Genomic DNA, 15,811 nt, shown 5'->3' with positions numbered 1-15,811 from the left:
GCATAGCCCCAGTAAGGAAAACGGAATTTGCCATGGTCAAAGGTAATTTAAGTATTTCAAGCAGAAATGTCTAGTTGCAAGACTAGAAAGCATAAAATCACTGTAGTTCCATCCTTGGCAGTCTTTAAGGCCAAGTTGGATAGGGCTTTGAGCAACCTGATGTAGTGGAATGGCAGGGGGTAGGAACTAGGTGATCTTAAGGTCCTTTCCAGGCCTAACCATTCTATGATTCTGTGTTTATGCAGGTAAAAAAAAAAAAATAAAATGTGGCAACTTAATTGGGCTGACTTTTCTTACCTGTACTCCTCATATTTTCCAGAATTTAATTATCCTGGATCCTCTTGTAGTGAATGAAGAGAAAATAAGGCCATCGCTAGAGAAACGTCTGGAAGCTATTATCAGTGGAGCGGCTTTGCTAGCTGATTCTTCCTGCACGCGTGATTTTCATCGAGAACGCATCATTGCTGAATGCAATGCTATCCGCCAAGCTCTCCAAGACCTGCTTTCTGAATACATAAACAATGTAGGTAACCAGACTTTTTTTATTTTTTTTTTTGTTTTAATGTCTGTTTCAAAGCCTACTTTAGCATACATTAGAATTTAACCTATAATTAGTGTAAATTAGAGTTTAACCATCGTTTCTCAACATGCTCTTTAAAAGGCTGAAGGGAACATTTTTCTGCATAAATCTAAGCAAAAGCTAAATACATATCCCCAGAATGAGTATGAATCATGTTATATCACACAATCTGTGGAAAATATTGCATTATAGGTACAAGGTACTTGTTTAGGTTAATTTATACTTATTGTGAGCAGTCACTAGTAAGAACAGATGTAATCCATCGTATGCTGGGCGAGAGTGTCTTTGTAATGTCACTTTCTAGACTACAGTTTTAAAATGTAATCTCTATTTGTGTAGGATGCAACAATTTAAATAGTAATGTGCTAAAATTTAAGTAGACTGTTAGTATCATTTTAAAGTAGAGTGTAGAGATTTGTAGTAGAGATTTGGTCTGTGTAAGAGCACCAAGTTACAAGTGTAAAAATGACGTCATTGATAAATTAGAAATCTGGGACTGCTTGGTAAACCCAGAAATTTGGTTGTCTGTCATTTTTACAGGCCAATTAATCTGTGAATTTTCTAAAAGGATTAAAGTTTGATTATATTTTAAAAATAACTGTTATAGAGTGGATTTGGCACCTACGTCTGGCAGTAAAGTAGTGGAGACACGGATAATATTAACATGGTTACACAGTGTTAATATAAATTTTTTCCTCTGGAAACATTTTTTTGTACACATATTGTTCTTATCTTGAGATACCTCAAGATGGTTCCTCAAACACTTGAGAGGATAATTATATGATACAGCTGTTGGTTTTAGGAAGCAGAAATTCCTCTGTTTTCTTCAAGTCATACTAGTTAACGCAGTCTGAAGCTGTTCTAATAAGACTGTTTTCTTTGTCTTATCCTATTGTCATTAGAATAAAGAAGTGTAGGGACTAAGATAATCTGTGCGTGTCAGATGTTTTTTCATTTTGCAGATACTGTACTCTTGTGTATTTTCTCTTTATTTGTCAGGGGGCAGGTGGAATTCGCAGCTGATTTCATTTTCTGTGAATTCAAGTTCCTCTTTCAGTCCCTATGCCAAATAAAGATGCTGTCATATTTTACTCAAAATTTAGCTGCAGCTTCTGTTGAATGCAACACAATTCTTAAACCTTTCTGTGGTGCTTTTCGAGGGGATTTGCTATGTGAGATTTCTTTAGGTCTGATTAGCTTGGAAAGTTGGTCTTTGACGCCTTCTTGCAGCAGTTGTCTATTGCAGTATCTGCTCTAGGGTGGATGAGGTTTGCTGTTACATGGCTGAAAGTTTAATAAGGTAGGGCATCAACCTTTAATGGTTGCACTCGATGGTCTTAAAGTAAAACTTCATGAGTGTTAAGTCAAATGGTCTTAAATTCTTAGACTCTTGAAACAAAATTGTGATTATCTTTTCTATTTGAGAAATAACCACTGTTTTAGGGTTACATAGTGCAGACTAAGGGAAAAAGAGGAATACATAACCCCCTCAACTTCCTCAAGTCAGGAAGCAGTTTTTTAAATGTGGCAGAAAGGGAAAGTGTCTGCACAAGGTGACATAGATGAGGAGGGAAGCAGAAAAGAGGAAATAGAGACGATTTAAAGGTAGGAGGTATTCAAGTAGGGTTAAATGACAGGAATGAATTTAAAGCATTTAGTAGCTTTTAGTGTTCTTTATCTGCTTATACAATTAATATTTCAGTGGAAAAACTCACCAAGAATAGTTTATGGCTGTTACTGAGACCAGATTGGTAAGTTTTTCAATGAGAAGGTTATCAGGTGTCAAGTTACTTTATTCCACAACTCTAACTCACTGAAGAATAGATGATGGATCCAGGAGACAGTGCTGACTTATGACTGTTTTCTGAGGGCTTCTATTTAATAACTTCAATAAGCTATGACTGTGAGTTGAATGAGCTATTACAATTATGCCAGACATTTGTTAGCATAGTACAATTTAAGGACTACATTGTGATTCTGTTCCTCTCCTTGGAACCTTGCAACTCCAGAAGCAGTTGCACTGTCTACATAAAACTCCATGTGAGCTTATGTTGAATGTTCTCATGATGTACCCCATGGCAGAGTAAGGCATAGAAGCTCTGTAGCTCTGCTTGACTGTAAGAAAGTTGCTCACTATCCACCAGGAGCATGCTTTTGCTCCTGCCTTTGTCCTGATGGTGTATGGTTCACAAAACTTAGCCTACCCACTGTCAATTGATTTGTTTTCAGTCACTTGAGCTGTACTTGTCAGCTGCTTGGAAGACTTTTTTTTTTTTTTTTTTTTTCCCCCTGGATTTCTGTCTGTCATTTCTTGCTGGTATATTGTTTTGATTACTCTTCTTAAGGTTTCTCCCTGAGCGTTGCTGACAGGAGCCATATGGCTTCAGAGACACACAGGGTTTGTGCCACCTCTGCAAATCCTTCTCTGGAAGCTGGTTTGCCAGGGAGCTTTATGAGCTGTGCTGACACTGGTAACATTCAGTTTTGTCTCTGAAGTCCCTGGGTCTGAATGCTGATGGTGGGTGCGGCCTGCCTTTTAAGTGTTTAGCTTGAACAGGATCATCGTTGAGGACTTGAGCGCCTGAATTCTGTTGAATTTCTGCATCATCTTTGTTTTCGAAACTAGTCCTCAGTGCCTAAACAAATGTACAGGAACTTACGATTTAACCCTGACTATTTGAAACAGTACAAGGAATGTAGCTTTTGTGGTTCCTATTATTTTTTTCTCAAAATTTCTAGTGAGCCTGAAAGATATCAAGTGAAATCAAGGGCCTGTTGGTGCTAGTGATGAAATTTAGTTTTTACTGGAAGCTGGGAGAAATATCTTTTCAGCAGATCCTGCCTTTAAGTAAGTAGTTGCTTTTCACAGAGGCTATATCACAGACAGCTGGTGTAATTCAAAGTTAAGCAAAATGTTCTCTACACTAATAAGGACCCCCTCCACCCTCTGTCTCCAAGAAGCTTTAAGTATTTCTGTTCACAAAGTAATTCAGACATACAGTAAATTGCAAATATATTTACAATTCTTCTGAAACGCAGCAATTTTTCTTCTGGTATTTCAGAATCCTTCATGTACTGTTGTTATCCTCTCTGAATTTTACTCACAGACATACATTGTTAAGGGATCTGTTTGTATTTCAGCACATCAAATAACAGAATTACTGCTGTAAATTTGGATAGATTATCAACAGCAGAATCAAACTACAGTGTGTGGATAGAAATGTATTCATAGGAGCAGTCATTTTGTTCTAATAATAGGCACTTGCATTTTCCTAATGACAAGCTTTTGTCTTGTCTCTACTCATCCTTTAAAGTTATTGAGTACGTTGGAGTGTAGTGATACTAACTCCATGTTTTTTGAGGTCTCTGTCTGCTTTTACTCCCAGACATAACAGGAGTTTGCATTTCTCTGGGTGATCAAAAGTGATAATAGAGTTGCAATTGAATGTGGGTTAAAGTGGCTGTTGTGAGCAGCAATTAGGATGATTGCAGGCACTGCTTTCTCTGCCTTCATTAAAGGTATATGTCTGAATAATTATTCTGCACCCACCTTTGGATTTTAATAAAATGAAAACTGGCTAGATTGTTCAGGCAAGGCTGAAAAAAGGTTGGTAAAGAAAGGTCATATATGCTGATGGTGTGATAGCTGAATTGAATAGCTGAAATTGAATTAAAGTTTCATTACTTTTAGAATGCTGTTTCATGATAATTGAGCTTTAGTAGTTTCTCAGCTTCTTCCACATATTGGTTGGATTTGGGTAGGTATGCACACACAGTATTATGCATTTTGGGCCAGTATACTTTATGCCTTTTTTGTTAAGTTGTAATTTCATTCTTTCATGTATTTCAAAGCCTTCTGTTTATTAATTGGGTTTATGCTAAAATTACCTAAGTTTTTTTGGGTCAAATAATGTCAGTTAAACAGTCTGCATTTTCGTTGTTGTTTTCAAACATTTTACTTTGAAAGTTTCAATTTTTTTAAGATTTTTATCTTTAAAAATAGTTTCAAAGGAACATCTGAAACATCGAGACTAGAAAATATATGTATAAAACCAGTATTCTTAATGATCTTTTCAAAGATTGAAAATTTAAAACCAGAAAGTGAATGGAAAACCAGGATTTTTTGTTTATCAATAAAAACAAGCATGGTCTGGGCCTTTCCTTTGTCAGCTCATAAATTTGAGCCCTGTGGAGTGCTCGTGCCTTGCTTTACTCCTGTATTGAAAACTCTTGAACAACAGCTTAAGGTCAGACCCCCTGTCTCTACGCAGAGACTACCTGTGATTGATAATGTTCTGTGTGGTATTTTATTGCGATTCTTACTCTTTTAGAGTGGAAGGACATATAGATGCATCAAGAATACAAATATCTCAAACTTCACGTTACTTGTACTTTATGGTTTCCTGATGAAGTCTTTTAATGCTTCCCTGGGTAGAGGGAAGACAAGACACTTTGGTTTATCGTCACAGTGGTGCAGTGTGTCTTGCATTTAAGCTACTTAATCTTGCTCTGAGCAGTGGAATTTTTATTTCAGTACTCAGGGGAACATTTCTGGTAGTTCTGAAAATTACAAGAATTCTGCCAAAAGAGTAATTTCAGATTGAAGGAATAATTTTATTCAGGTTAAAAAGGGAATGTTCCATATTTTCAATTTAAAGAATGGCCTGTTTGTTTTTATTAGTTATTTGTATCTCTTGGGGCTATTTTCCCTTAATTATCTGTGTCCTATAGCTGCAGAAAAGTGGATTACTAGTAGTCAGTAATATGTATGTGAAAAGAGTGGTACTCCATAAATAAAAATTAGGGCATGAAATGGTATGTCTTGCCAGAGAAAATTCACATTGCATGAATTAGATAACTTAAGTTGTGAAAAAGCTCCAGACACTTGGTTTCCGCTAATTTACCATAAAGTTTATGTTCTTCATTCACATAAGTGTTCACCTAACGTGTTCCTCTCAGACAGGCTTTGGAGAACACAGGCTATTTCAGAAAACATTTTTTGGCACTTTTAAAGTTTCATTAATTTGGGGCTAATTTGCATTTATATTTTGGAGTAGGGGGTGTAGTGAGCAGTCTAATATGATTTTTTTTTTAATAGCATGCTGAAAATATATTTGGAATGTATAATTTCCTTCATGGATACATTTTCCATGACTCAAAAACTTAAACCTTCGCATCTCAATACCTACCAGCTACTCTTCACTCTTGTATGGAAAGCTGCTATGATGTTGTGTATTGAAATTTTGTCTAAAGAGATCAAAATTGCTACAACCAGTCAACAGATCATATATTGCTGCGTGTCTGAATATGTGTGGTTTACCATTTTCACATTGTTTGTCCTTTGTTGATGATGATGGTGAAACTTCTAGAAGGACATTCTAGCCAGTTCTGCTAAGGTGTGTATACCTTTTTTCATAGCTCCAAAATGTGGATTGTAGCTTCCAGTGAAATTGTCTGTGTGGCTACATGATATTGTGAATCTGTAAAATTGATAATTCAGCTCATTATTTAAAGAATATAAGAGCTATGACTGAAGAAATGCATTTTCATATGCAGCTTTGTACCTTTATCTGTTTAGCTTGATGTGTCTCTAACTTCCTCCATATAATGTAAATTATTCTGAACAATCACATATGGTGCAGCTGAAGATTACAGCAACTCGTTAAGAGTTACATTATTTGTTCAGTAATATGCTTCAGTATTTGAATGCTCCACATTATTGCTAGTGAAGTCTAGGAGTGCGCCAGTGATGTCTGGGGAGCAAAGACTAGGGCACTGTCTGACTTGTCTTTTTTTGGTTACTTCCACTTTCTTTCACTCAAATGTGTCTTGAAAAGTTCTGTGTAACTGCTTTCTGGTTGAAGAACTGAGCCCAAACTTGGCAGACTAGACTAATCAGGGAGTTTGAAGAAATTCTGTGTTAAAGTCTTCAAGAGCAGAAAAACTGTTGGTTATTCATGCAAGTGTTTTTTTAACCAAATGACTTCCTGAAATCCCTTTTTTCTATATTTCTATCTAGGACCATCAATAAACAGGGCTTCTGTTCATGTCTTTTTGTAAAAAGAATGGACTCAAATGTTCATACTTCAGTGTCCACTTCACAAACATTTAAAAAACCTGCTGTTCCAGAGAATTTTGGAAGTCAGGTATAGCAAAATATAAATGATAAAAATTTCAGTGTGTGGTATGTGGTGGCAGGTGCCACTCAGATTTTTCTTATTCAGGTTTTTTTAAATGATTTTATCAAATATTTTTTTCAGAAAAAAAGATTTATTTCAGTAAAGTTGGCCCATATTGCACATTATGCTGGCATTTATGCAGGAAAATATGCAGTTTTCATAATTCTGTTGTTGACATTGGCTGATTACTTAGTTCAGTTGACTTTGAACATCGCTGCAGTGTCTCTTCATACATTTTGTATGCAGCATGTGTAATTGAAAGTTATTTTTCTAAATGTCAACTTTTGTCAAACAGTTTTATAGGGAAATTAGATATGAACTGCTCAGGAAGAAGATTTTTAGTGTGCTTAGAAGACAGAAATAGTCTTGTGAATTCCCCAAATAGATTTACAGTGGAAAAATAAGCTGCAGTTAAGTTTACCTGATTATAGGTGGTCTTACAGCACATACAATGAACTGAAATTCATGCGCATGAGCTAGATAAAGATAATGAAAGATTTTCTATTCTTAAGCCCTGTTTTTCATTTAGTGCTTTTGAGCGAAGCTATTTCAGGATTAATCGGATCTTAACTGAAGGATTGCATTGAAGTAATGTAGCATGATGAGTGAGTCATGGGTTTGTAGAATACGATTCAGTACAATAGTCAGTAATTTGTATTTGGTACACCTTACAGTACTGAAAATATATTGGGGTGTTGAAGAATATTTTTTTTCAGGGAACCTTCAATAAAGTAGCATTTCCTCTCTCCCAAGGTGAAATCAATCCTTGATGATGGCTATAAACATGCATTACAAATAAATATTAAGGTATTTGTTAACTCAATGTCTACCTAACTTTAATTTACAAGACTTTTTTTTTTTCTTTTGTAACCGTTAATGGATAATGGTTGCCATTATGTGAGGTTTTTCCTGACCAGTTTCCTACTTTCTGAGGAGTTTTAAAGACTGATAATTTTCTGAATATTCGCATAGCATTTCTAGGAATACTGTTGAAGTCTGGTGTTTCAGAATGCATTTATATTGTTTTTTTATCCTTTTTATAGGACAGCTGATTTTGTTGTTTGAGTGCATTTCTAAGTTGCATTCTGTTTTAGATTGAAAGGTATTTACTGCTTGTTTATGTAACAATTCTCATTAAGATTGATTATTGGTAGTTTAGAAACTGTTAATAGAATATTGATATTGCAGACAAATGAAAACCAAATCTAATGTTTTAATGAAAGGATTACTTTTTTTCTAAACAAATCCAGAATTTCTTAAATTCTTCTCTTAATGGCTAAGTATGTAACCTCAATACCCCAAATCTCTTATCTATGCAATCTTCAAACATGTGTTCACTGTGATAACATGCTGGATGTTGTTTAACTTAACTTTAGTCAGAATTCTGCCACTGTCTCCCATAACAAACTGAAGAAGTATGGAGTAGATAAATTGACCGTGAGGTGGACTGACTGAAAATTGGCTGAAGTGCTGTGCTCAAAAGCTTGGGATCAGCAGCACAAAGTCCAGCTGAAGGCAAATAGCTAGCATATATCCCTAGGGTCAGTACTCGGTCCAGTGCTATTTTAACCCATTAATGCCTTAGATGATGGGAGCAAGTGCTGTCAGCAAGCTTGCAGCTAGTACAGATCTCAGAGAAATGGCTGGTGCACCAGCTGGCTGTACTGCCCTTTTGAGAGACCTTAACGGGCAGGAGAAAATGGCTGGCAAGGAACTTCATGAAGTTCAACAAAGGGAGAGACTAGGTGGCCCTGCACTGAACTGGCCATGAGCTAGCAGCAAAGGCCAGCAGGCTCATTCACTCCATTAGGAAAATCAGGTCAAGGGGGCGATCCTTTGCCTTTACTGAACTCTGGTGAGACGCATCTGGAGTCCAGTGCTGAGCTCTCCAGTACAAAGGAGACACAGATATACTGAACAGAGTCCAGTGGAGGGCTATGAAGCTGATTAAGGATTTGGGATGTTGACCACACAAGAAGTAGCTGAGAGGTTGTTCAGCCTGGAGAAGAGAAGGCTCCAGGGGGATCTTACCAATGCTTACAAATACCTGATGGGAATGAGTAAGGAACACAAAGCTAGCCATGCCTGAGGGATTCCTAGTGACAGGACAAGAAGCAATGGGCACAAATGGAAATACAGGAAATTGCACTTTAATAATCATAGAATCATAGAACAGTTAGGGTCGGAAAGGACCTCAAGATCATCTAGTTCCAACCCTCCTGCTGTGGGCAGGGACACCTTACACTAAACTGTGCCACCCAAGGCTCTGTCCAACCTGGCCTTGAACACTGCCAGGGATGGAGCATTCACAGCCTCCCTGGGCAACCTGTTCCAGTGCCTCACCACCCGTACAGTAAAGAACTTCTTCCTTATATCCAATCTAAACTTCCCCTGTTTAAGTTAACCCATTACCCCTTGTCCTATCACTACAGTCCCTGACAAAGAGTCCCTCCCCAGCATCCCTATAGGCCCCCTTCAGATACTGGAAGGCTGCTATGAGGTCTCCACGCACCCTTCTCTTCTCCAGGCTGAACAGCCCCAACTTCCTCAACCTATCTTCATATGGGAGGTGCTCCAGTCCCCTGATCATCCTCGTGGCCCTCCTCTGGACTTGTTCTAGCAGTTCCATGTCCTTTTTATGTTGAGGACACCAGAACTGCACACAATACTCCAGGTGAGGTCTCACAAGAGCAGAGTAGAGGGGCAGGATCACCTCCTTTGACCTGCTGGTCACGCTTCTTTTGATGCAGCCCAGGATACGGTTGGCTTTCTGGGCTGCGAGCGCACACTGAAGCCGGCCCATGTTCATTTTCTCATCGACCAGCACCCCCAAGTCCTTCTCTGCAGGGCCGCTCTGAATCTCTTCTCTGCCCAACCTGTAGCTGTGCCTGGGATTGCTCTGACCCAGGTGTAGGACCTTGTACTTGCCATGGTTAAACTTCATGAGGTTGACATCAGCCCACCTCATAAGCATGTCAGGGTCCCTCTGGATGGCATCCCTTCCCTCCAGCGTATCAACCGGACCACACAGCTTGGTGTCATCGGCAAACTTGCTGAGGGCACACTCAATCCCACTGTCCATGTCAGCGACAAAGATGTTAAACAAGACCGGTCCTGACACCGATCTCTGAGGGACACCACTCATTACTGGTCTCCAGCTGGACATTGAGCCATTGACTACAACTCTTTGTGTGCGGCCATCCAGCCAGTTCTTTATCCACTGACTGGTCCACTTATCAAATTGATGTCTCTCCTATTTAGAGAGAAGGATGTTGTGTGGGACAGTGTCAAACGCTTTGCACAAGTCCAGGTAGATGACATCAACTGCTCTACCCCTGTCCATCAGTTCCATAGCCCCCTCATAGAAGGCCACGAAATTGGTCAGGCAGGATTTCCCCTTAGTGAAGCCATGCTGGCTGCCACCAAGCACCTTGTTGTTTTTCATGTGCCTTAGCATGCTGTCCAGGAGAATGTGCTCCAAGATTTTGCCAGGCACAGAGGTGAGACTGACTGGTCTGTAATTCCCCGGGTCTTCCATTTTCCCCTTCTTGAAAATGAGGGTTGTATTTCCCTTTTTCCAGTCATTGGGAACTTCACCTGACTGCCATGGTTTTTCAAATATGATGGCCAGTGGCTTAGCAACTTCGTTCACCAGCTCTTTCAGGACCCACGGATGGATTCCATCAGGTCTCACGGACTTGTGCACGTTCAGATTTTTAAGATGGTCTCGAACCAGATCTTCTCCCACAGTGGGCCCAAGGTCTTCATTCTCACAGTCCCTGCATCTGCCTTCCAAGACTTGGGTGGTGTGGTCAGAGTATTTGTCAGTGAGGACCGAGGCGAAGAAGTCATTCAGAACCTCAGCCTTCTCCAAATCCTGTGTAGCCAGTTCTCCCAATAGCTTCTGGAGGGGGCCTACATCGTCCCTAGTCTGTTTTTTATTCACTACGTACCTATAGAATACCTTCCTTGTTATCCTTAACATCCCTAGCCAAGTTAAGAAGAAACTTCTTTTTTTTATGTGAGAGTGGAAGGACACTGGAACAGGTTTCCCAGAGAAGTTGTGGAGTTCCCCCTTCCAAACCCTAAACAAAATCGGTTGTATTTGACTGTGCTTTGAAAAGTGGGTTGAACTGGATGATCTCTAGACGTCCCTGCTGACTTCAATATGCAGCTTGTAAACATTTGAATAAATTCCAGACTCTGTGCAACTTCCTGGATCTCCCTGCCAGTTTCTTTTAATGTAAAGTAAGTCTCATTATTTGTTAATGGAAGATAAAAAGATACTCTGGTAATGAAGGTAGGACAAGAAATTACATAAAGTAGTAAAAAGAAAGTTTGTTTAATTTAAATAATCTCTGGCAATCTTGGGGTGGTAAAAGGATGAGTAGTTACTAAGGTAAGTTCTGTGCCAGTTATAAAATAAAAGTTAAAATGGCACTTTGAATTCCTTGTAAAAATTATTTGGGAAGTGGTTGATTAAAGGCTGTCCCTATGAATTTCATCAGCGAGAGTGTTAAGGTCTACTCCATGGTAAAAAGCAAATGCTTTTTCTTGTAGTTCCTCAGATGTAGTTTACTGGAACACCACTAACCTGTGAGATGCTGCAGTTCTTAATTTCTAAAACCAGGGGTGTTTCTCTTTGATAGAAATGGAGATATCTGCATAGTTCTCAACTGGCTTTTCAATTTAATTTCTTTCCTAACTTCTATTGTTTTGGTTTGTTTTTTTTTTTTAAATGAGGAATGAACAGTGGAGTTTTATGTGAAACATCTCATGATCTCTTTTAATGAAATCAGTACTATATCATAAAACATTCTAACGCTTTGTTTTTACTATTCAGCCAGATCTTAAAACAGTGATTTAAAAGATATTGGGGATCTAAATCCAAATTCCACATTTCCATCTTCTTTCTGAAAAGAAAATTGAAACATGGCTTAAAGAATAAAACCAGATCTTTCTTTGTGGTCCTAAACAACATTTATTGGCACTTACTTTTTATTTTAACTTTCATTTCAGTGGATTAATTTCCAGTTGTTGTTTGTCTGATGCGCTACTCTCATTTTTCTTAAGTAACCCCCAACATCATACTAAAAAAAAAAAAAAAAGGTCTTTTCAAGATCAGCTTTCCTCAAGAACTGCTTCAACTGCTTCTCGTGGTTGTTTTCTAAGGCTCTGATGCCAACTGGCATGTTTTCTTTCTGTTTCTGAAAAAACAAATGTTTCAAGTCAGACAGCTGCAATGCTTAGTAACATATTACTAATAATCTAATAGAGTCATCTAATTACTCTATGTACTGGAAAATCTTTGCTATCCTAGATTATTCCAATTATTTTTGAACATTGTTTCATTATCAGCAGCAAAAAAAAAAAAAGAAAAATGAAGATGGAGAAGAAGGATGAGCCACCTCTTTAAAAGGGGCTGTACTGAGGAATAATTTAAGGTTATCTTTTCTATCAAGCAGTGATGTTTCTAATTTTTTCAAAACCTTAATATTATAGAGGAGGAATTACTAGTCTGAAAAGACAACTGGTAAAGGAATTCCTCCCTCCGTTCTTTTACTGAATATGTTTAGCTCTTTGCAGGAGAAATGAATAATAATCATCAATTCGAACTCCACATAAATAGGTGAAAATAAGAAACATAATAATTACATACACCCTAGAAGCAGTTAATGAAAAATAAAACTGGAACCCAGGGTAAATGTCTTCTCTGGGAACTCGATTAGTACTTTTTTTTGTTTTCTTAATACAACAAAAGCACTGTATTATTAACATGTCTTTACTAACTGTGCACATGCACAAATGGACAATGTATATGTGAGAGACCATATGCACACAAGCAGTAACCACTTCAGTTTGGTAATGGTGTTTCCAGTCTACTGTTTGGAATAATAAGGAAGAGAAATAGATAAAAATTTTGCAAAGCTCCAATAGAAAGTGTGAACTGAATGAAACCAAACAATGACTAGGTAAAGAATTGTGAAATGCTACATGATAGCTTGTAGCCATTTTGTAAGGATGCAAGTTTATAATATTTTTGATCCTTGCTACAATTGGCTAGAAAATTGAGCTTTTATTTCTTGTCTGTTGCGTATGAGTGAGTGAGCAAGCAAAATCTGAATAAGCCCCAGATAAGGATTCCAGGTTCTTAGACTCTTTGGCTCCTTAGTTACTGCGATCCTCAGAACACCTGCCTCTCTGAGCTGTAAAAACAGGGGACTTTTAGAGCAAGATTACTTAGGGACTGGTATCTCCAAGTTCTTCCCAGAGCTGACTGGGAGCAGTGGATCTGAAACTTTCAGATTTTGCTTTCAAGACCATTTTGCAGAGCTGGCAGGGCATATGTTTTTGTCAGAAGATCTGTTGTACTTGCACTATTTCCATGGGAAATTTTACTTATGATAAAATGGCAAAATTCAGTAGAAGAAAGATTCCTGTGGAGAATATCCAGTCAGCTGTATTCCTGACTTCTGATCTTGTGCTTCAATTTTTATATTTGTTTTCCAGTTAGTCTGAAATGTTGTCAGTGCCATTTTAAATGTTTGATAGAATTGTAAGCAAGTAGTAAGCGTTCTGACTACTTAATTTTGTCTCTGTAAATTTTGTCTCTGTAGCTTTCATGAATATCAACTTAATAATTGGAGCTATTAGTTAAAATACAATCATATAAAAATATTCTAGGTTATCAGGGACATATGACATCTGGTAATACTCCCTGCTCAAAGAAGGGCCCATTACATAGTCAAATTAGGCTCCTCAGGGCCATATTCAATCAGGTCAGATTTCTACATCCCCAGGGAAACAGAAATGTGTAACTGAGGGTGCAAAAGTGAGCTAGCTGAGCAGAACTGCTCCTTTTGTGGGCTGTGAGCTATTAAATTGAACTACACTGGGAAATCAGAAAGACCCATTCATTTTCTCCCTCATCTGCCTGACTTGTCATCCTTTCTTGGCTAGGTGTGTGTTAATGGCTTTGTTGTTAATATGTGTCTTAAGCCTAAGGTTGCACCCATAGAGAGGTTCTCAATAGAGAGCTTCTTAACACATACTAGCTCTTGCAGCTAATTCCTCCTTAGAAAGCTTAAAGGAAGTTTTCCTCCATGAGTTTTTCTGGTTTGCACTCCCATCAAAAGATAATGCTTATTTTAATGAAGAAATACGAGCCAGTTTCTTGGATACACCAATACCTCTTTTTAGGTTAACAGCTCTTACTGTTGGAAACAGCAGAGGCCTCTTCCATCCTTTCACCTGGTTTTGTGTCTCAGTGGTTTGTTTCAGTGTATAATGTGTTTTCAGCTAGTGTGTATGTTCTGCATGTATCTGTAGATTATAACTGGATCTTGGTTGAGACAAGAAAAATAAAGATGTGATTAGTCAGGCTGAGGAAACTGGTTTTCCGGGAACACACTGTAATTGAATGTCATGTGGATTGTGTATGAGCTACATGATGACAGTTTCCAAGGGTGAGGTTAAAGGGGGAAGTAGATAACATTCCTTTGAACATGTATTTAAAAAAAAAAGTAAAATTTTATTAGTAGGATTATGATTTGCAACAAAGGGAGGATGCAGTCCTACTCTTAGTGCTGGTGAGGACAGAGGTGAATTTGGTGATGTAATTCAGACTTCTGTGTATTCATACACATCGTCAAAGAGTTTGGATTTTCCATACCTGGAGCAAAAGTGATGTTTGGTCAGATACTAAATTATTTGCCTAGCATTTATTTAGATAAAGGTGCCCTGGAATACTGCTACAAACCCAAATAGTTATTATAACTTAATTAAAATAGATTAAAAAAAAAATAACCAGAAGTGTTTTTATATTTTTGTTTTGGCCACTAATTCAAAGTGAAACTCATTTTTTTATTCTCTAGTTTAACTATTGTAGTGAAGAGTCTCTTGTGTGTCTATGATATAGATCTATAGGCCAGCCTGTAAATCTCAAATCATCTATTGCTTTCTAACAGTTGAAATACTATTCTGTCCTTGGTATTCCCTCTGGCTGGTGGTGAGAGCGAATCTTCAGTGACAGGAGGAAGTAAATGAGGAGGAATTTGAAAGTAGTTGCAGGGGATTGCTGTGAGATCTAGACCTATGCTTAGGACAACCTTGTACAAGTGCTCCTCTAGGAGTACTGGGAAACTATTGATGCTATCCGTCTATGAAAGTCACACCTTCTCCTCAGTTCTGTGAGGTCTGATTGTTGGCCAGATGATTTTTGTATGTGGTTTCTAGGTCAGAATGGCTGTTTGCTCCTTTGTCCAAATAACAAACATCCTGTTGCAAAAGTCAAGGCACACTCGAACAAGTTTTTGTATAGCATCAAAGACCTTTTTTCTCTGTTAAAAGAAAGAAGTAGCTAGTGACTTTTAATAGTGAAGAAGAATGCTGGAAATCTGAGTGCTGGAAGTAATTTGGTCAAAAATACTATGAGAAAGTAAGAAACATGATACTAAAGATGTGAATTTAAATCCACAGTAGTTAAGTATGAAATAGTAATTGCCTGTTCCAGTAATAAATGTGGGATTGGGTGCACTCTCAGCCTCAGCAAGTTTACTGATGACACCAAGCTATGTGGTATGGTTAACATGCTGGAGGGAAGGAGTGCCATCCAGAAGGACCTTGACAAGCCTGAGAAGTGGGCCAGCTCAAACCTTGTGAACTTCAACAAGGCCACTGCAAGCTCCTGCACCTGGGTCAGGGCAGCCCCAAGCACAGATACAGGCTGGGTAGAGAATGGATTGAGAGCAGCCCTGAGGAGGAGGACTTGGGGATGTTGATTGACAAGAAGCTCAACATGAACTCTAAGTTTGGGCTTGCAACCTGTGAAGTCAACCGTATGCTGGGCTGCATCAAAAGAAGCATGGCCAGCGGGTCAAGGAAGGTGATTCTGCTCCTCTGCTCCACTCTTGTGAGACTCCACAAGAAGTACTCATTCAGCTCTGGGCACCGCAACAAAAGAGGGATGAGGACCTGCTCAAGCGAGTCCAGAGGGGGGCCACAAAGATGATCAGAGAGTCGGAGTACCTCTCTTAAGAAGACAGGCAGAGAG

General features: G+C 38.4%; 1 protein-coding gene across 1 annotated transcript in view; it reads left to right on the top strand.

Annotated features, from left to right (window-relative positions):
- The window catches only part of CTNNA3 (catenin alpha 3), a 505,620-nt gene that overhangs the window by 114,705 nt on the left and 375,104 nt on the right, over window positions 1–15,811 (top strand). Inside the window, exon 8 of the mRNA XM_065670947.1 lies at window positions 320–523. Coding sequence (XP_065527019.1) covers window positions 320–523 — 204 coding nt within the window. The remainder of the gene's footprint in view (window positions 1–319; window positions 524–15,811) is intronic.

Source organism: Lathamus discolor, chromosome 3 (genome assembly GCF_037157495.1).
Source record: "Lathamus discolor isolate bLatDis1 chromosome 3, bLatDis1.hap1, whole genome shotgun sequence".
In the NCBI taxonomy this organism is placed as follows: Eukaryota; Metazoa; Chordata; class Aves; order Psittaciformes; family Psittacidae; genus Lathamus; species Lathamus discolor.
The sequence above is the reverse complement of the archived record's forward strand: the minus strand, read 5'-3'. Positions and strand labels throughout refer to the sequence as shown.